Source organism: Dysidea avara, chromosome 1 (assembly GCF_963678975.1).
Source record: "Dysidea avara chromosome 1, odDysAvar1.4, whole genome shotgun sequence".
Lineage (NCBI taxonomy): Eukaryota > Metazoa > Porifera > Demospongiae > Dictyoceratida > Dysideidae > Dysidea > Dysidea avara.
The window spans coordinates 4,574,508-4,596,936 of record NC_089272.1 but is presented as its reverse complement, the minus strand read 5'-3'; the positions used below and the strand labels follow the sequence as shown (position 1 = coordinate 4,596,936).

General features: G+C 38.3%; 2 protein-coding genes and 1 long non-coding RNA gene across 4 annotated transcripts in view; 2 read left to right on the top strand and 1 right to left on the bottom strand.

The window, feature by feature from the left end:
• The window catches only part of LOC136253718 (kanadaptin-like), a 57,018-nt gene extending 51,878 nt beyond the window's left edge, over nucleotides 1-5,140 (top strand). Inside the window, exons 10-15 of the mRNA XM_066046378.1 lie at nucleotides 449-518; nucleotides 844-959; nucleotides 1,398-1,471; nucleotides 1,739-2,198; nucleotides 2,828-2,906; nucleotides 5,026-5,140. Coding sequence (XP_065902450.1) covers nucleotides 449-518; nucleotides 844-959; nucleotides 1,398-1,471; nucleotides 1,739-2,198; nucleotides 2,828-2,906; nucleotides 5,026-5,075 — 849 coding nt within the window. The 3' untranslated portion in view covers nucleotides 5,076-5,140. The remainder of the gene's footprint in view (nucleotides 1-448; nucleotides 519-843; nucleotides 960-1,397; nucleotides 1,472-1,738; nucleotides 2,199-2,827; nucleotides 2,907-5,025) is intronic.
• Nucleotides 5,141-12,758: 7,618 nt separating this feature from the next.
• Nucleotides 12,759-13,901, bottom strand: LOC136253763 (uncharacterized). Its single transcript, XR_010700179.1, has 3 exons — nucleotides 13,780-13,901; nucleotides 13,068-13,193; nucleotides 12,759-12,976 (listed from the first exon to the last, which is right to left on the bottom strand). It is a non-coding gene; the product is annotated as an uncharacterized lncRNA (long non-coding RNA).
• A 660-nt stretch (nucleotides 13,902-14,561) lies between these two features.
• The window catches only part of LOC136253727 (kanadaptin-like), a 40,098-nt gene continuing 32,230 nt past the window's right edge, over nucleotides 14,562-22,429 (top strand). The window contains exon 1 of one of the 2 annotated variants that reach the window (XM_066046405.1): nucleotides 14,562-14,674. Coding sequence is in view for 1 of the 2 variants with exons in the window: in XM_066046386.1 (XP_065902458.1) it covers nucleotides 16,551-16,575 (25 nt within the window). In the remaining variant the exon portion in view is untranslated. Of the gene's footprint in view, nucleotides 14,675-16,535; nucleotides 16,576-22,429 lie in introns of those variants that run through there. The other variant, XM_066046386.1, reaches the window with a different exon arrangement.

The following is a 22,429-nucleotide window of genomic DNA, read 5'->3' as shown; positions in this document are numbered from 1 at the left end:
GGTATCTGTTGTTCAGTACTTTAGGGAAAGCCAGACATGAAGACTCAGGCATTTAATTAAGTTATGTGTTGTGACTACAAGCCCATGCGTTAAGTAAACATGAGGTTTACTGCTTGCTGTGTAGTCATGGTATGGTGGTATATAGTAGTGAACGTAGTAATCATTACAAATTTATTTAAGGTGGAGTCAGTAAGCCTTTAAATTCATTCCAAGTTACAATTCAAGTTGGATAAATACCACAAGTAAAATGTGCTCAAGGCAAACAGGTGACAAATACATTTTACTACTGCAATGTAATGAGACAGTAGGCTGGCATAATTTTTAGATACTGGACACCGTTTATAAATTTTCAATACCGCCCAGCACTATATCTAAATATGTTTTGGTTAAACATGCAGACACCAGCCTTCCTGTTCCACACTGCTAACTGTATTTTGTGTTTATATAGAACAAGAAACTAACTGAAGTCACTTCTAGTCTACAAGCTCTAGAAGAAAGATTAGCTAGAGCAAAAGAAGGTAATTATTATGTGTTTACTGTACCTTCATGTGCACATGACTGAAAGCCATTTGCTACAGTATTAAAGACAGTAGGCTTCTTAATTAATACTAAAACTCTGGCTATAAGTTCACTATAACTATTATTATTTAAAAAGATGATATGTTTCTATGTAGCAGTTATCTTGTATTATTCCTATGGATACATACAGGAAATACCGCAGTACACAGTTACCGTGTGTATAGCTGTGTATGTCCTGTTCATGATTATAACTATACATCATGATTACAATTGTACATAACTCTCCTTACCAACATTAATACACTGTATGTTCTGATTGTGCAGCTGAGACAACTAGCAGTAAAGGAGACTCATTAGATGTGTACATGAAGTCAGTGAAAGAGAAGGTGGACAAGGGAGCAATGTATGATATTAAACTGCAAATAAACAAACTGAAAAAGGTAAACAAATGCTATACATACATATTGTCACATACGTACTGTGTGGTGTTAGCACGCATACGTCGCCATATGCATGTAAATTATCTCACTCACCTGTACTACATGCCTGCAAGTATGTTACATATTTAATAGTCCCTGTAGGCAACCACTGCCCTTAGGTACAAGCTCTACTTCAAGTTACATTATTTCTACAATTTACAGGACAAGTATTTCAATGTTTAATGTCACTTTGGTATGTATGTATATAGCTACTATAGTGAGTGTATCTGCATTGTGAAGCAGCAAATGTACAAAAGATAGTGACTTACACACACACATACAGAAGCTTACATACAGTGCATATTACATGTATGCCTATGATAAGTTTGAATGTATGATAAGTAAAGAAACTTGAATGACTTTTTTTGCTCTCGTGTTATAATTATACTTGTATTTTAGGAAGAAACAAAATTACGTGATCTTGTGAAGTTGGCACAACCTACAGAGTTACCTGCTCTAAAGCAACCAGAGAAGTATGCATACGTAGAATGTACATACATACATACATACGTATGTACGTACGTACATGCATGCATACATACATACATACATACATACATACATACATACATACATACATACATACATACATACATACATACATACATACGTACGTACGTACGTACGTACATACATACATACATACAGTGATATAAATAACACATGTATATACGTATATATACTGTAGACACACTGTAAATTCAGATATGCTTTTTATTACATTAATGTTTTTGTTTTAGTGATAAACCACCAGTAGCCAGTAAACCTAATCCCAACAAGAAGCAGTATGGACTAACTAAACTACCGGTGGACAGGAAACAAGCTTACCTGCGGGAGATGGCAGCTAAAGATCGAGTACCAGTAAAAGCTGACAATGATGATGATGAGTGTGTAGTAGAGTATGACAGTGATGATGATGAACATGGTGATAATTCAAGTACAAACGTTGACACAACGAATACCATTAGTGACACTGTACATGAAGAAGAGAAGATTATATCTGATACTGACAACAAGACAAAAGACATGGTCCAGAATGTTACTGATGATAAAATGTCTGGGCAGTCAATTAGTGAGAATAATGAGGTAGATTGCAAGGAAACTGAAGATGATCAAAAAGTTGTTTCTCCTAAGAAAAGAAAAATGATTGGTGCATCATTAGGTCCACTCAGGAAAAGGAATAGAAGAAGAAGCTCTGAAGTATGTAATGTTTCTACATACACCGATAATAACTTTAGTAAAACCTTTATCTGGCAGGATGTCAGTGTGTTAAGTTAAGGTTACATGCAGAGGAATGCATGCTTTATCTACATGATTTTGCTGGTGTATTTAGTCTCCGCTGGGTGTGGGGTTTTTATTCTGCCTTCAACAGAGGTTAGATGTTTAGATTCTGACATTTGCAGACTCACAAGTCCCTAGCAGAAGGATAGCTATTTCTGTAGCTGAATAAATGTTATACAACATCATAACAGTTCACTATTTTAAAATACTTTGTTTGATCGTCTTGCGGAAACCAAAAAAAATTGTTAGTATTCACTTCGTATTTACATAATGTGTTTGATGTTTTTATTTACTTTCATGACTTTACTTTTTTCAATTTTTAACTAAATACAATTTTACAATAGTGCATACGTGTGTACTAATTGAGGGAATAAAAATATAATTAGCAACTCATAACGAATATGCACAGTAGGTGAACAATTCGCACTATTGTAGAAGTGAAATTTATGTAGCATGTGTCTTGGACTCTAGTAATGTGATCACAAAGCTATACAAATATAATACATAAGTACAGTATGTGTATATCATATCATTACTATCATGTGTAGACTACTGAAGAAGTCACTCCTACAACACAATGGTCCAATGATTATGATCCTGACTATGCCAGTTGGTTACCTCCTGAAGGTATTTATTTACTGTGTATTGTGCCCTATCAGCTTACTGTATGTTGTATATATGTAATAGTTATATCATAGCTGCATGTGAAGGATATATACCGTATAGTAAAAAACTTTGGCGGTAAAAAACTTTGACGAATTTGACGAATAGCATTCAATTCGCCAAAGTTTTTTTTGCCAGTTATTTTAAATGATCACACGAGCACATTGAGTCTCGCATTGAGTAACTAGAACTTGAGATGAAGGTGAGTTCGTACCACCATGCAATAAAGATCGAGCTGACTTTGGAGATCTTGATCTTCCGGCCTAGGAATATGTCCCACAGTTGTAAGCACTCAGGCCTTGGGATAGCATTTCCAACTGGCTCCCTGTTTGCACATTAGTTAGTTCGTCGTCTTGTGATGGATTTGGCCAAATACATTGATATATGTGATAATCTCTGCTACTGGAGTTGACTGAGAAGCAAATAGCTATGGTAGCTCTCGACATCGCAGGAGATAGAGAAACACGTCTTTACTAGCACATCACCAGATCAGTAGCTACAAAAGTACTGCTACAGCAATAACACTAGCTACCTATACACTTACTACACTACTTAACTGATGAGTTGATACCTTGTCGTTTTATCCTTGCCGAGATCCTTACGTACCATATATATTAAAAAACTTTGGCGAATATTATTTCAATCGCCAAAGTTTTTTCCACCTATTTTTTCAGCAGAAGGGTTTCGTCACACTTTTTACCGTTAAATTTTTTACTATACGGTACACCCGGAGCATGAGAGTTGCAGGCCTGAAGGGCTAAGGGTGTATATAACAGCAAAACCTGACACAGTTGTGGTATAAATGATATATATATATGTATAGATCACTCTAGGCACACTCACCTGAAGAACTACAGAGCACTCACCCTGTTTCTTTTATGCACCAGTATCTCATGATTGATAGTGGTTTTAATAGTGTGGGCCAATAGCCATTAGAATGTTGTTCAAACGTCATTATGCTTTACATGCGGTGCCAGAAAAATTGCAATTGTGGGATCTGGTTTTTTGTGTTAACATTGTTTACTAAATTAAGCCTACTAACTTTGCTATTGGGATCATAAGTAAATTAATATACTAAGTTAAGTAGTTAGGACTATACGTTACTCACTTATTTAAATCTAGTTGTCCTCTTTGTAAAACCACTAAAACTCAAATTTTCATCTGCCTGCCAGCCTGTCTGACCACAGTCACAAGGCTGGAAGGCCGACAAGTGTGTTCCTCTGTGCCTTGTCTTTCCTTTCAATCAGGGCTAGTCTTCTTCCTTCTCCATGCAATGAAACCATATTAAGGCATTAATTTTCCTATCAACACTGACGCCGCAAACTTACTTAAGCGCTTATGCTCAGTAAATACCTGTAACTCCACGATAGGTTCAATGTCACACCCATGCAGAATTAACACAATTTTGGTTGGTTAATAATGATCGGGCACCAAAACCATACCTCTTAACAATCCATCATGATGACACACCCTGTTATTATTGGCCTAGCTGTATTCAAACACAATGAAATAGTTACACACCTCCTGGTAGTGACTTGAGATACTCTAATACAGCAGTCACCTTAATAGAACAGTCACACATATGCTATGACAAAAAAGAGAGAAAAAACTGGTATATTAAAGATTAGGATTCAAGCAATAAGAATCAGTGAAATGCGAGATGAATGATGGTATTGCAACATAGCTCAGTGGGAAAATCCCTACATTGGCATTGAATAAAATGATTATAACATGTCAGTGTAGGGATTTTCCCATTGAGCCAAACTGTAATGCCATCATTCATCTTTTGTTTCACTACTTTTTATTGCTTGGGTCCCTACTTTATTTTTGAATTAATAATTTTTAATATACTAGTTTCAATTCACTTGGCTATTCCCTCCAACGAGGTGCTATTCTTTTATTATTTTGTAGAAATAAAGTTGTACAAAATATAATATGTGTTTTTGCATGTTATGTAATAAACAAATATCAAGAAAATGTATATTGTAGTCATGTTGTGTGATTGCAGTATGTTATATGCTGTCTTCAGATGACTAGTAAATGACAAATTTGTTATGTATGAATTATTTATATCTTTTCACAGACCAGTCTGGTGATGGAAAAACTCATCTCAATGCCAAATATGGATATTAGCTAATCTTGACATTAATTGTATGCCTGTACCATTTCATGTGTTCATTGGTAGTTAATACAAACTATCCCAGTGTAATGGCTGCATTTAATTAATGACCAGTAGTTTGTTAGTAAGTTGTTGTTATTACATCAGCTAGTCCATCTGCATGAAGTGGAGACACAGTAATGTATGTATACAGCGGAACCTCTCTTATCCCGGCAGTCTGGTACATACTATCAGTGAGTGCTATGCAGTTTAGTGGGCAGAGGGGGAAGTCACTACAGAACATTCATGGTCACTCCCCTGGGCTGTAAAAATCCATTATCACCTAGCAACCAAGTGGTAGTTATTATTAGTAGAATAAACAAGCCACCTAACAGGTAAACAGCAACCTTTAGGCTCCCTCCTTGTGCTTCATCTAAACCTGACTGATTATGGTCAATAAACTACAAGCCACATGACCAATTTGGGCTGGAAGTCTGGATTCAGTGGAATGGAATGGTTGAATGGAACGGTACTTTGGTAATTTCAATTGGTGGTCACCTCTTCCACCTTCTAACAAAGACCACCTCTTTATAAATACTATTTTTAATAATTACTTTAATGTTTAAAATGCTGCTATCTTGTTGTTTTAGAGTGTATCCCCATAGAATGGTCTTATTGATCAGTTGTGCACCACATGCCTAGGAAAGTCAGTGTGATATCTGATTTGTAACATAGCAATATACCCCTGCAAAAACAGTTTGGCTGTATAAAAGTGACGTCCCCGGCCCATCAAACTAAAAGTAACTGACAACTAAAGGAGCTATTATTTGGGTGAGGCCAAGAAATGCTGACAAATAACTTGCTATAATTTATAAAAATTTGGTCCTTTATAATTGACTCATGCAGTCTTGCTGCATTCCTAATTAATTTCCTGTAACTGTAATTGGCTAGTAATTTAGCCGCCTTTTTTCTCCTCTACAATGCCAGACTATTGAGAAAGGTACCAATTTACTAGCCTATTAGATTTACAGTGAATTAATTAGGAATACAGTCAGACTGCACAAGTCAATGATAAAGGACCAAGATTATTGTATTATACTTAGTTGCCAGTATATATTGACATTCATTTCTAGATATTAGCTCCTTTAGTTATCAGTCGCTTTTAGTTCCGTGGACACATATTTTTTTTGTATAGTTAAGCTGTTTTTGTATAGGGTATATAGCTATTACTGTATTATATCACAAATCAGATATCACTGGCTTTTCTAGGGGACATAACATGTCAATTCATCAATAAGACTGTCTTATAGGGCTCTAAAACAACAATTCAGATATTAAAGTAAAATGGTCTTTGTAAAGAGGTGGTCTTTGTTAGAAGGTGGTCTTTTAAAGAGGTGACCACGAATTGAAATTACCTAAGTACCATTCCATTCCATTATTCCGGTCCATTCCACCATTCCAGTCCACCATTCCATCCCACTGACTCCTGCAGACGTCCATTTGGGCTGTCTGGACAATGGAGGTGCCCAGATAATAGAGGTCTGGATAAGGGAGGTTCCACTGTAAGTGTATAAGTAATGATAATTGATATGTACATATGGTACCAACCAAACTCGATAAAATAGAAAAATCTCCATAATAAGGATAGAGAGTTTTGTCTGGCGCAATACATTTAAACAAGAGGAAATGGCTATATTGGAGAATGTATTGTGCATTATTTATGTCTAAAATGTTACCACATGCAAGAAATTTATTTTTATGTAAAAGTAGTTCTGAGTTCATATGGTTGTCACTTGCTAGAACAAAATTGCTGTGCATGTGTAGGCATGCATATTTGTTAGTCAACAGCAATTCTAATTATTTTCAACAGAGGAGGTTACATACAGTGTAGTTCCTCTCTACAGTGGTAGGTAATGAGGGATCGATTACGCAATCTTTTGAAATCTGCATGGCGAAATCTCAGGCTTACTAAAACGATTCCACCTCAAAACCAAGGGCATGTAACCTTTGTATAATGAGTAACAGGGGCAGATCCAGAGTCTGGAAAGAGGGGGGGCACCTTGCTGAAAAAAAGTTGAAGAGCAAAAAAAAAAAAAAAAAAAGGTCACAACAATAATAGCTAGTTATCCTTTACCAAATATATTATATCACGTATGTTGTGTAAAATAAAATCCTATTTATAGCTTCCTAAGTAAGCTACACTTCCCCATGAACACTGTGACTGCTTTATTAGAGTGATTGGTGATTGACTGCTCTATTAGAGTATCTCGATCTTATATACATTTTTTTTAAGGAAGGGGGGGGAGGGTGGGGGGGCACGTGCCCCCCCTAGTCTCGCGTGGCCAGACCGCTTTTTTCCGTATATTGGGTGGGGAAAAAAGGGTCTGGTGCAACTCCAATAGCTGTTTACTTCTGAGCCGTCCCCACATTCCGGGGACGCTAATTGAATAACATTGGTCACAAAGGAGGTGCCATGACGTCAGTAAGTTAACTAGAGATCTGTTTATCCTTTAAACGAATCTTAATTTGCTCCGATGTCTCTTTTATAGCGTCTTGAAAGTTAATCCTCATCGTGTAACAAGACTCACAACCGGAGCAGGAGTATAGGAATACTTCATAGTTTTACTGACGTCATGGCACCTCCTTTGTGACCAATGTTATTCAATTAGCGTCCCCGGAATGTGGGGACGGCTCAGAAGTAAACAGCTATTGGAGTTGCACCAGACCCTTTTTTCCCCACCCAATATACGGAAAAAAGCGGTCTGGCTACGCGAGACTACCCCCCCCCCCCCCCCCGATCCGCCACTGAGTAACTACCACACGAAAAGTCAGGCGAATTGTTGGAGTAGTTTGTTCCATCGCCCACCCCCTTACCATGCGTTAATTAAATTATTTATTCAAATGTGCATCGTTCTTTTTTTCATTTTCTTCGCGGTCATCGCATCCCATTGAAGCGATTTTCTTTTAACTATGAAGTCGTATTGTAAAAAGGCTGCGGCTATCAGGGGCTTTTTACACAATGTATCTGTACATTTAATTTCGCTAAAAGTTGTTTGTTAGTTTATGAGATCGCTTTTGTGCTCTTTGATCTGAAGATTCAAACTTGCCGCCATGACGTCAAGGTGTGAGGCGCCCGCCTCAATTCCCAAACCCAAGCAGTGTGGAAGTGGGCAAGGTCATTAGCCATAGCGAGCTGGCTGATTTGATAGACAATGTGCTGTCAACTCTTCGTTTAATCAGTCTGAGCAGTCACTGATTTGTTTTAATTTCGCCACGGTATGCCTCCACTAACTCGTCAGCGTGATTCCGGCCCATACATAGCTGTAGCCAGTTGTTTCATACCCGCTGTGGTGATTAGGGATGAGCCTATTTTGCTTTTTTTCCCACCTATTTTTCTTTCCAGCAATTCTTTTATTTTTTACCTATTTTGCTCAATATTTTGCTCTAAATTTTTCTATTTTGCTGAGCATCAGTAAAAATTAATTGCGGTATCTCTAGCTTACAAGTATGTGTGACTGCTCTATTAGAATATTTCGTACGTAGTGACTGCTCTATTAGAGTATCTCGATCTTTAGTCACCATTTCCTATGAGCATATGTTGTCCTAATACTATGCGTGACTGTTCTATTAGAGTATCTCGATCTTTATCATACAAAATGTGCCAAGTTGCCATTCCTTGGTGCCCATTTTTCCAATAGACAATATGCGTACCGTAATATTCCTAATTCTCTCGTGACTTTAGTGACGTCATAGCTTTACTTTACTGAATGGCGGAAGGCGAACAATCGTACCGGTCCTGGACTGTGGATCAGCCTAAGGCCTTTTTGAGAGAACGGCGAATACCCTTAGCTGGAAATAAGGCAGAACTGGTTAAAAAAGTGGCTGATATTGTTTATACTGATTCGTTAGAGGAGGAAATCGGAGCCACTTCGTTTCAATGTGTTCAGTACGCTCCTCTACCCAGCTTTGAACAATTACCAAGTGATGGGTGGACTAGTGATGATTTCCCATTGGTGAGTGAAAGTGGTGTTACTGGATACCTTAAGGCAAGAGGAGGGTACACAAAGAACTTCAGAACTGGTGTGCGTTTGTGCCAGTGTAGCCATTTGTTTGACTTACAAATGGTGAGGTCTGGTAGCTTTAGTTACATCAAGGCCAAATGTCGACCCACCATGCGTAAGGACCCCCCATTTTACTGTTTATTCACAAAGATAATGGACGGAAAACCTGTTGCTGCCAACTGTAAGTGTCCTACCGGTGAAACCCAGACCTGTGTTCATGTTGCTGCTTTTGCTGATCACACTGACTGAAATAACTCCACAAAAATGCACAAGCATGAAGTGTGCTTGGTCCAGGCCTACACAAGGTGGAAAGCCATCTTTTGCTGCTGACTTGGATTTTGGAAAATCGTCAGTGGTTGGCTATGTTACGTACACTGGTCCTGTGCTAGACGTGAATGACTTGCTACAACAACTGGAGAGTACTGGATGTGATACAGGCATTCAACATTACTATAAGCAAGAAGAAGATAGGTCATTACAGTCCGTTCCTCCACCTAGCTCCAATCCGGTGTTAATTGATCCACTCGACAAGTTACTTGATATCGCTGCCACCAGGGAGGTTTCTGTTGATGACCTTGTTGAGGCCTTAAGGCCAACAGCTGAAGAAGTGGAGTTGATTCAGTCTATGAGCGTTGGCCAGCGACACAACCCACTGTGGTTTGATGCGAGACAATGGAGAATAACATCCAGCAATTTTGGAAGGGTTTGTAATAGAGCTTTCAGGCAGTTGTATCCACCTTCATTGGTGAAATCTCTGCTAGGAGACTATGGTATTCCCCATACTGCTGCTTTGCAATGGGGATGTGACCACGAGACAGATGCTATTCAGCAGTACATGCTACTGAGTGGTTTACAAGTTGAGGAATGTGGAGTGTTTCTTAGTGAACAGTTTCCATACCTGGCTACATCTCCTGATGGCATAATTTCTTTTGGAAATGGAAAGTTTGGTGTGGTAGAAGTCAAGTGCCCTTACAAACATCGCAAAAATTCGATCGAAGAGGCTTGCAAAGACCCTAGCTTCTGTTTGTTCAACAAAGATGGTCAAATAACTCTTGATCATCGACATGACTATTACTATCAAGTAACAGGCCAACTTGCTCTGACAAGTGCAGAGTTTTGCGACTTCGTAGTGTGGACAGAAACAGACATTCACATTGAACGGGTTAAGCTTGATGTTGAACTGTGGGCAGAGATGAAGGATAAACTGTCACATTTTTACTTGACTACACTGGGTGTAGAAGCTTTAGACAGGTTATGTAATATGTAGTGTGTCTTATGTAACATTATCAAACTCTTGTCATGAAAGTACAATAAAATTATTTTGTGTCAGTAATACACTATTCTATCAAAGTATCCACTCTAACAATATGTAACAGTACCTATAGTCATGACAATAAAAAAAATATTAATAGCTATAATTATAAGTTACTTGATCAGCTTTTGCATTAGATTACACAATGCACCAGCTACAATTACTATATCATCCACAATCTTCTTGTTGACGCAATTACTTAATGTTTCAGATAAAATTTTGTATTCTTTTAACCTTCTGATGGCATTCTCTACTCTAATTCGTGCACTGGCAATTGTCCGAGATTGCATACCTTCCTGTGCTGTAAGATGGCCTTCACTTAAGAAACTTGGAATAGTCAAAAAACATCGTTTCTGAGCAAAAAGATCCTGCACATTGTAGCCTTTATCAGCAAGAATTCTCTGGCCTGGTTTCAGTTCATCCAGTAATCTACTATGCTGTACAGTAAACCGATCACTGCTGTTGCCAGAAAACCCTGGTGAAATATACACAAACACTCCAGTAAAAGTGTCTATGCCAACTAAATACTTTACAGTGGTATGACTTTTATAATCACTGTATGATGACTTTTGTGTTGCTAAGTTACTTGGTCTTTGTATAAAAATTTCAGTTCCATCAATAATGGCTACAGCGTTTGGCAAGAAATTGTAGGGGTGATCAGTCGGGCCAATAGTTGTTTGTAGCCATTTAATAAGTAATTTCAGCTGAGCTTTTAGCATTGGTATCCACTGATTCAGAATACGGGACACTGAACTTGGCTCAACCTTAAAGCGACAAGCTAAATCATTTGTGGAAAATTGCAACGAAGTCTCATCATCACTAAAAGCAACTTTTGAGATGGAGCGAGTTCATCAACTGCTCCTTTTTTCCTTACTATAGGATTCATCCAAGTCAACAGACATTCAAATACCTTCCGAGGAAGCCCAGTATACATTGTTACTTGATAGTCAGTAAGTAGACTCAAATTTAGTCGCTGTACACTGCTGTTAAAAGTCTCAATCTTTTGTTTTAATACCGCGTTCTCTGCATGTAGCTCATTGTTTTCTTGCTCTAGCTGAGCACACCTAGCAACAATACTTGCAACATCAAGTGAGGTATGATTAGGTGGCTGCATAACTGACAAACTTACTCTTACAGTAGGTTCATCAGCAATATCCAGTTTAGCAGCACTACTTGAGGCTGTACTAGAATCTTCAATACCAAGACTATACAATTGTGGACGTGCAGGGTCCAGATCAGTAGAGCTTACACCAATTGTTCTGGCGGAGTATCCAAGTCTCCAGTAGGTTGATCAGTAGAATTACTTCCAATCACAGCAGGCTCAAGACACAGCTCAGCATTACGTAGCTGAGTACTACTTGAAGTTGTGCCTGTGTCTTCAGTATCACACTGTGGCTGTACAGGGTGCAGATCACTAGCTATAGAGCTTAAACCAGCAGTATCTAGCTGAGTATCCATGTCTCCAGCAGGCAAACTAGCTTGATAAGCAGAATTACCTTCTCTTAACAAATCAACACTTGGATCAGTTTGCAGCAAAACATGTTGTTTCCTGTATGTTTTCTTCTGCACTCGTATCTCTTATACTTACTCTCCTTTTCTTTGATTCTGGAGGAGCAGCAGGGGTATTGGACTTCTTAAAGTGCACAGGAACAAGATTTCTGTTTCCCCTGCTAGGTCCTACGAAGTCCATATAATGCACGTTGCAAATAACCGCTCCTGGAGATGCTTTCCACCTGGATTGTTCTGGACCTTGCCTAGTAGTGTTAATTCTTTGTATAACAGCTCGCTTGGTTGGCACAGGCATCTTGCTGATTGTGTGAAGGGTTAATAATTCGGGCTTAGGGCAACAACTGAACTGTAATTCATGGCATCCACAGAGCCGATTTCCGGAAATATCCTCCACGCACCTGCCTTTCCTGTTGTAACAGCCCCAAATACAACATTGTCGGTTAGACATCCTGTGTGGTTTCTCTAGTTTCCGAGTTGCAAATAATGGCTTCGATAGCCGTTCACCGTCAAGGTTTTTTTTGTAAAATAATTCCTTCGCGTTTTTAGACCATGCATATCGTCTATTTTCCACCTATTTTTCCAGCATTTTGCTCTTTGCTTTTACCAACGTAGTTTTCTAAAAATTTTGCCGGCAAAATCGGCGCATCCCTAGTGGTGATACAGTTGAAGTAATTCACTGCTACATTACCCGTGCACGTCTCTAATCCCGCCCCAGCCCTTCAGTGCCTGTGAAACTTCAGTGTTGACTTAAAAAGCCAGCATCAGCGCATCACCTTTCAGTCACAGCACTTCGTAGACCCTCATGCAACCACCCACAATTATAGAAACTCTTTACTGATAGCATGATATATTGTAATAGTAAACATTTACATTATGATGATCCCATAAAATTAAAAAAATGACTACAATACCACAAGAAGCCAGATACACTATAGTGTTTGGCTATGAAGTACCACCAAGAGTTCATAATATAGTAGTGGGGTCTTGGTAACACATATTATTTGTCCATTGACCATAAATTCACCCACCAACAGTCACAACATCAGTATCCACCCTGCATATACAGAAAGGGATACAGTATGGTAAGGCACAGCTAACTAAAAACATGTAATCATAGTCAGACTAACATGTCAACAAACACTTACTTCCACTATTATGATCATTGTTAAAGTGAGCATCCAACATAGTCATTCCCAAGATGTATTCAGCATACTGCAGCAGTTGATGACCAATTTTGGAGTATATTACTTGACTTCTTTTGTGGTTCTCACCTACATTGTTTACATAACAATTTTTGTTGCTAGGAGACAATGGTTATAGCATAATGGTTATAGCATAATGGTAAACAAGTTACAACAGCAAAGGAAATTTTAATAAACTAGCAGTGATTGGATAGTTGATAGATAAAAGTAGAAGACAATTTGTAGTTTTTCCAGTCCTGATTGTTTGAGGATAAGCACATTAGCTGCTATAAGCATGAAAAAAGCAAGACAGACTAAATTTCAACACAAGGTTTATGATACAAACTCATTATGCATCTACCAATGTGTTACCCTACCACCCCCTGGATGTAAGTGGGACTTTACAAGGTGAATTGACATGAAACTGCTGCTTCACTATGGGGCATTTGACAATCATTCATTAAGCACCACTATGTCAAATCTCCCACGTTGCAACTGGAGCCAATGGTAGAGATTTGACACAATAGGTTTGCCCTACCGCGGAGCATTTAACATTCGGCTGTGCCCACTATAGTCCCATATATGTCCGAGGGGGGGGGGTAGTAGGGCAATACATTGATACGTGCATTATATATAATATGGTGCATCTACAGGGGTAAGTAGATTAAGCCCGTACCTTGCGGGCCTATAAGCATTATCCTCTCCTGTTTTTGAAAACTAATCTTTTATTGCCTGCCCTTAACTGGAGTTTGCCTGACACCTTCAACATCACAAAAAGGTATCTAAAATGGTTAATTTAGCTTTGACTATTGGCAAACTACAACACTCAACAATTATATCAGAGTATACATCTGCCCAGTTACCATATAGTAGGGTCCATCAGATCTGCTCATATTATTACCACATCAATCAATTGATGCATAGTAATTACGGTATACTGCATGTACGCATTCAGCTGAGCCCTCAAAAATCAGTATTAACTCATTTGTAGTATTGACTTACCCGCTAATCATTCAAATGCCTGACACATTATTTATAGCCAAAGTTTTCACCATACATTATAGGAAGCCATAAAGTTTATAGCCTATTAACCTTTCCTGAACTGTTGGTGGAAGCACTTGTCTGCTCTTGAAATCTTTGTTGTCATCACCAACCATCTTGGTTGGTTGAAACGTTGAGAAAAAATCCTCTTTCATTTTTAGCTGTTTTCTCAGGGTTCAGCTCAACTTGTTCGCGGTCTGACCCACACAGCTAGAACAAGCCAGTTACGAGGCTCTGGCCTAGTCTCGCGTAGCCAGACCGCTTTTTCTCCGTCACGGCGCTTATCGATTAGAGATTATAAGCGCCTACTCCGAAATAGGCGCTTATAATCTCTAATCGATAAACGCCGTGACGGAGAAAAAGCGGTCTGGCCACGTGAGACTAGTTAAATCTTTCGTATTAGTAAAATCGCCAGGAGGTGGCCAGTTTTACGGGAAACGTTTACGATTACTAACAGAAGACCGTATATTGAAGTACAACGCGGATTGGCAGTGTTGATAAGTGTTAACGAAGTCAGTACGCAATCCCGAGTACGTAGTATATAATATCTATGATGTACTGTATATGGTACAACTACACACTTTTATGTTTTCAGTTAAAAGCTATGTGCATGTATTGTTTGAAGATCTTTGGACATCTACAGAACTACAAAAATCAACGTGTTATTTTGTTGGCTAACAGGTAACCACTGTCAAAGCTCTGTTGAACCAGATAGTGTTTCCATGTGCTTGTTGCCAGTCAAGATTAGCTGAGACTGTGTTAGTCGTTTTGACTGGAGTACGATAATCCAAAGTGATTTTGTGAGCTCCACTGTTGAGGGATCCTTGCCAGAGTCCAACATTACCAGCATATGAAGTGTCACCAGTCAGAGACACAGTGTGTTTTTGTGGGACTGAGTCAATACTGAGACGCATGACAGTGTGAGAGCCACCACTAAACCCAGCATACTGATACATGATGATGACATGACTTTGTTTGGATAGTGTAAAGGAATGGGAGACATCAGTTGGAGCCCAACTATTGGAGTTGCTCAGAGTGAGACTTGTTTTAGGATTAACAGTGACAACGCTACAAGATGGAGGCAACATCATAGCATACAAGTTCTTATTGTTCTTGTACTGTTCTTTACAGTCAGTGAAGGATAGACTGGTAAAAGTACGATATTGAATACTAAAGTAGTGAACTCCATCACGAACATTTCCAGCCCAGGCACCATGTAGATCAAGAAAAGCATTGTTACCTTTTAGGAATGATGTTGTATGTTGATGGAATCCATCCACTCCTAAAGCAGTTACCATATGACTGAGAGTGGTCATTTCTACAGAAAACTGGTAAGCAGACAAGATGGCTCTATTACTTGGTAGATACAATACAGCTTCAACACCTCTAATAGGACCCCATGTGTTGTAGGTGTTGGTGGTAGTTGGTGATGAAAAACATTTGATACTATCAGAGGCAACAGAAGCATCTTCATCCCAAACTACTTGTAATACTGCAGTCTGCCAGTCCCATCCTGCAAGCATGCTAATGGCTACTGATGACTTATAGTGGATCTCGATAGTGTAGTATCCAGGGTTGAGGTTGGCCATATAGAATCCTGTAGCAGTTTTGTAGCGTTGTTTTCCACTGTGTACCAGTGATCCAGCATTTTCATAGTTGATCAGTAGCTTAGTGTAGAAGTCCTTATTCACACTATACATTGTTATCTGATAATGCATGGACAAACACTCCATAACATTTATCAACAAGGTGGATTGTAGTAGTGAGGCTGGGAATAGGCTCGAAAGTATTGGTAGCTGGCAGGTTCAACCCATTGCTGACCATCTTCTTACTAAACATTCCTGGAACAATATCTAAGATTTCCTCAGCATCACAGAAGTTGCAATTCACAGCAATAAGCAGAAAAACAAAACAAGCAATGGCTTTCATCTTGACAGCTTTGACAGAAGACTGAACGTACTACTATGTGAGTATAGTCTGTAACAGTTATTTAAATATAGTGATTTACTGAGCAATACAGCAACTAATGAGATTCATGTTATCATACCAGTCTGCTGTGGTTTGTTACGTAATCCATTGTTGGCCTGGAATATGATCTGTTGTGCATATAGTGAGCATTGTTAGCACAAACTTGAGACACAATTCTCAAGGCTTGCAGTCAACTGAAAATATATACCAGGGTATTGTCACCATAGAAACAATGTTACACATTGGTTAGTGAGTTTTTGGGAAAATTTGTGTGTTCATGTGCATGTCACTCTCATTGCAGAAATGTTAGCATATCATATTTTCTCATATAAAATAAATGCCTGGGCTTTTAGAGTTTTAACTTTGACCTATCCTGTAAATGAATAGATCCTTTATTGGACACCAGGAGTATGCCTGGAATTTAATTGAATTTGAGATATGGTAGAATACCATTATTTTGGTGGTAAGAATACAGAATTATACAGTGTATTAACTACATACACAAGTGCAGTGAAGGCCTGCAATGATTGAACCTATCTGCGTGCATGCTGAGTCACACGGATTACTCACTTGATTACTACTAACATCTTTCCCTCAGATGGCTCTAAACTTAGTGTGAAGAAACAGCAGCAAGGAAAAGAACTAAAGCTACTAACAGGAAACTCCATTAATAGCCGGGCCTATATTTAAGACCAGTTGTCTGTTTTCTAAACGTGTTGGAAACCCCCAGGCTTACATTTGAGACAGGAGTTTATTCAAATATTTTTTTATATGAGGAAGTGGCTGTAAACTGTACAGTTGTAGGTGCTGGATTTTTATTGCACAATAATGGTGTCATGCTTTTCATCAGTTTTGGCAAACCTCCCTTGTTGAAGTTTCCACTATCATTAGGTTTAGTGGTATAATACTACGAAAGTAATAGATTGTGATCAAGACTGTGTTATGAAGTATGAAGTCTTGATGTGATGGTGTAAGATGAAACAGCAACCTTTGATATACCACACATTTTTATTAGTACAGAGACTAGGTATGTGGCCACAGATCACCTCATCATACTTTCACAGTTGGAACTCAAAGTATACTAGTATATTAAAAATTATAAATTTAAAAATAAAGTAGGAATCCAAACGATAAAAAGTAGTGAAATAAGAGAAGAACAATGGTAGCTATTACAGCATAGCTTGGTGGGAAATCCCTACTTTGGCATGATATAGCCATTATTTTGTGTTAAATGCCAAAGTATGAATTTCCCACCGTATTATGCTGTAATAGCTACCATTGTTCTCTTGTTTCACTACTTTTTATCGTTTGGATTCCTGCTTTATTTTTAAATTTATAATTTTTAATATACTAGTTTGTTTAGTTTTTTGTTAAGGCATACATCTAGCTATATACATGTGACTGTTCTATTAGGGTGACTGCTGTGTTAGAGTATCTCGAGGCAGCCTGCAAGATGTGTATCTTGCCAAAAAGGGGCGTGGTTTCGATCGATTATAGAGTATGTCGAGTCAGCCTTCCAAATTGAAGGTGTGTGGTCACTGAAATACAGCTAGTGAAAGGGGTGTGTCATCGTGGTTTCAATCGATAGATCGATAATGCATAGAATGAAGAATTGGCGTGATCTTGTGACCTATCGTGAAGCTATCTAGTACCAGTACCTCCGTACAGTACCCTCCGTCATAGATCATATCAGTAAGGAATATAATCTATTCCTCCGTACAGTGGCGTAGTCTAAGCGTCTTAAATAATCTTGTGGCGTCTATTATGCTGTTTAAAGAAAGTGTTGATCCGGAAAATTAACGCCTCGATATGGGTTCGTTGGATGAAGAAGACAAGCAGCCTGATTGAAGATAAAAGAAAAGACAAGGCGCAGAGGGCACACACTCATCGGAACACCAAAAGGCACATCCCACTGGTGAGTTTGGTATTGTGGCGTAAAATGGTGGCCGTGCACTGCTTTGTTTGAGCTCTAGGCTTGCGACTGTGGTCGGTGAGTGAGACAGTGAGTCTAAAATTCGAGTTTTGGCGATTTTTAAAAAATTTATATCCGGCCACCTGTAAGCGTTTTGTTGTATTTAATGCTGTTTTATGTACTATATAGACTAGTACTATTCCGTAAAGGTGATTTTCGTCTCGTAAGATATCTCTAGGATGATTTTTAAATGCGGAAAATTTGGTGGCGCGCGAAAATTTCACCTGGATTCCTACTTAAACGGTACGACCATACCGTTTGATAGCAATTGAAGATAAGTAGGGTGGTATATAGGTGTACATGTAAATGGTTAGTGAATGTGTCTCCGACAACTTGGAAGGTTTTAACGAAACAAGTTGTTATGAACTACTATTGACATATGTAGGTTAACTTTGATGTGCATTTAGGCAGGCATGGCACATCAAAGTCCATTTTGACTTGTACATAATAGATAAGCCATGCGACATAGGATTATTAAACTATAGTGTAAAGAAGCTAAATTATTACAAGTCACATGTGATCTGTTGTTGTTTAAGTTTGAGGAAGTTGCCCTTTACCATTGCAACGACATTAACAATGTGCCTTCCTCACAGAGACACTGTATGAATGAAAAGATTTGTGTATCATTTAACATGTGGATGTATTGCAGTTAAACTCCTTACAGCTATTAATTGAGAATCCAAGCTGTATGCTTTCTTTCCAAATTGTATACTTTCTTTCAAAGTTCATGAAGTGTTCACAACAGCTACCTGTGATGACCCCACTTTTCTATAGTGACTTGCGCATATTTGTGACTTCAATGAGTGACGTGCTCTTGTTCGTATACACCCCTGTGCTCTACACATTTCTAGTGCCAACTAATCTACTGTCTTTGTTAATGCAAGCAAACCTGTGCACTTATAAACCATATTAGTTTGATAGTACGTATGTAAATGGTATGTGCATCAATAGGTTAGAATAGTATTGTGTACCGTTTTGGACTGAACTATTGTGACAGTTTCACAGTGTGTCTTTGAGACTTGAATACTATTGCAATGTCCCATAGATGATATCATCAGCATGGTCAGCACAAAGGCAATCAATATTAAGATACACTTCTTGATGATAGTCTGGTATTGTTTGTGTAGCTAACTGCCAAGACATTCCAGAGTATTTGTTGCTATAGTAACCATGTTATGCATTTGTTAATATACATGTGCTTAGTAGTCTGAAGAAGTTTGTCTCGGTGCATAATGAATACACTGTATGTGTGCTCACTGGACAGTTGTAGTGACCATTCTACAGTAATCTCAAAGAATTATTGTCATTTACTATGACAAATATTTTCATTATTTTTAAACAATTCAAATAAGTAGTCTACTAATTGATGGTATCACCCACAAAAGAATTTAGTCGGGCAACACTTGATTACATTTTTAAACTCCATTGCATTGGAAACATCCAGTCACAAAGAGCTTTGTATTTCCAGCTTGGGCTTGGCTAACAAGGTTATTTTTGCAGTGATGTCAAAACTCTGATCCAACAGATTATATTCTTAGTTAGCTAGGAGGTTCAGACATAGAAGTTATCTCATTTTAAACATACACAGCTTCCTTTGTGCTCATTGGTTAATACATTGCCAAGAAATGCATTGATTAGTGTTCCATTGTGGATAAGTATCATTCTTCAGTTGCACCTATGCTGACTCTATTGATTCCTTTTGGAAAAAGCACAAAACACCTGTTGCATATACACACAGCAATACTGTATTAGATCCTCTGAAAGATTTTATGTAGCCATATGTAATTAGTTGCTATAGTGACAATGGTATAGGTACATTAGATGGTATGAGTGAATGTACGTAGCTTATGTGAAAGTTTTCACATAAGAGTTTTAATGATTGATATTACTGTATGCACTGTAGTAATACAACATCTGACATAAGTAGCAACAAAGTAGTATTGATAAAAATCTTAATCTGTTTACTATTTTTGCAACAAGCAAAGTCTAGAGTTTGGATTATATGATTAGTCTCACCGCAGTTTTTCCCAACCAAATGACAAAAGAAAAAATACAGGCTGGTGGTTGCACTATTATTATGACGTTGGTACTTACAAAGTAAGTTAGAGTATTGGTACTAGTAATAGCATGGGTAGCAGTGAAATTTGGGATAAATATCACGAGTGATGTATTGGAAATGGGGATAAATTTCACGAGGCGAAGCCGAGTGAAATTTACCATTTCCAATACAACAAGAGTGGTCCAAATTTCACTGCTACCCATGCTATTCCCAGTTAATAACCATACTCACTGCATATACGCATGCTGTGCATTAGCATTGCTATGTACGCAATTTGTCACTATGTACTAAACACGCGTTGACACTAATCGACACTAATTGGCGCTACATTGTTAACATAAATTCTAGCCAATGAAATTGCAATTACAACTTTTTCACTGCTGTCAGTGAAATACGGGATAAATTTCACTGCTACTATTGAGACTTTTGTATGGGCAGTAAAATAGGTATGGTATTATACAGTAAACTACATCTTACAGCATGTATATACATAGTACCAAGCTGGGCAATCCATTAGGGCAAATGCAATAGACACATGCGCAAATGTTGGATTTATTGCAAAGGACTTATTGTGTCCTCTCAGCATTGCAGTGGGGTCAAATAGTGTGTAGACAAAGTTCTGTTGTCACTTGTCAGTGTTGGAATGGCTTCAGCAACCATGGCAACTACATTTCTGTGTTATCATAACAGACTAATTCAGGTGTGATCCCCCTTGTTGTTAAAGCATTTTTTATTGTAATGGTTCTCACTATGTATGTAGCTTGTAAAATCCTTATGCTTGTTTGTTGACTTGTTGAATTATTTGTATTGATGGAAGGAAATATGTTGGCAAGGTGTCAGGCCAGGCATGAAAGTGCATGTACTTATTTAGCTCTTCAACTGTCATCATCTAATACAATGGACACCAACACACAAACCCTCACAGCTTTGTAGGCATTAGTATTAGAAAGTATTTGCTAACACCGCATTACTCACAATAAATTTCCTGATAAAATGGTACCAAGTGTTGCTTTATTTGAAGAATATCTCTGTTGCTAGACCACCCAGAGGAAGACTAGCAATACAAAGTTATACATTCCTCCATAGACACATTATCACTAAGAGTTATAAACACAACACTAGCGAGTTAGAAAAAAGACAAAAGTTGTGAAATCATGGCAAATTTTACGACGATTCGTTTGCACATGGGCAAAAGCACTTGTGCTTCATATTCTATTTTATTTAACAACCAACTACTGTAGCTGTAGCTCTAGGAAATCAGGCCTAACACTATTGATATGTGAGATGGAGCTTTCTGTAGTCCGCATGCGTTGACCTATACATGAATTTGTACTTCAGTACAGTGAACCCAGCACCTCTATAATCCAGAATGCCTCCATAATCTGTCACCATTTGCTGCACAAGTAAGACTTTTCTTTTCTACAGAATGTATGTATTAATACCTTGATAATCCAACATTCTCATTAATTTAATGCATTCTTTAGCACCAAAGTGCATCAGAATATACATGTAGAGGTTTCACTGTATATCTAGGGCAAATAATCTACATCTTTAGAAGAAGTTTAAGCAATCGGTATAGGACAGAGTCAATACTGAGACACATGACTGTGTGAGAGCTACCACTATCACCAGCATACTGATACATGATGATGACATGACTTTGTTTGGATAGTGTAAAAGAATGGGTGAGATCAGTTGGAGCCCAACTTTTAGAGTTGCTGAGACTTGTTTTAGGATTAACAGTGTCAGCACTACAAGATGGAAGCAACATCATAGCATATAAATATTTATTGTTCTTGTGCTTTTCTTTACAGTCAGTAAAGGATAGACTGGTAGGAGTACGATATTGAATATTAAAGTAGTGAACTCCATCATGAGCACTTCCAGCCCAGGCTCCATGTAGATCACGAAAGTGGTTGTTGCCCTTTAGGAATGATGTTGTATGTTGATGGAATCCATCCATACCTAAAGCAGTCACCATATGACTGGAGTGGTCATTTCTACAGAAAGTGGGTAAGCAGATAAGATGGCTCCATCACTTGGTAGATACAGTATAACTTCAACACCTCTAATAGGACCCCAGTTATCATTTGTATTGGTGATAGTTGATGATGGAATACATTTGATACTATCAGAAGCAACAGAAGCATCTTCAGCCCAAACTACTTGTAGTATTGCAGTCTGCCAGTCAGCACTAGCTGCCATGTTAATAGCCACCGGTGACTTATAGTGTACCTCTGTAGTGTAGTATCCAGGGTTGAGGTTGGCCATATAAAATCCTGTAGC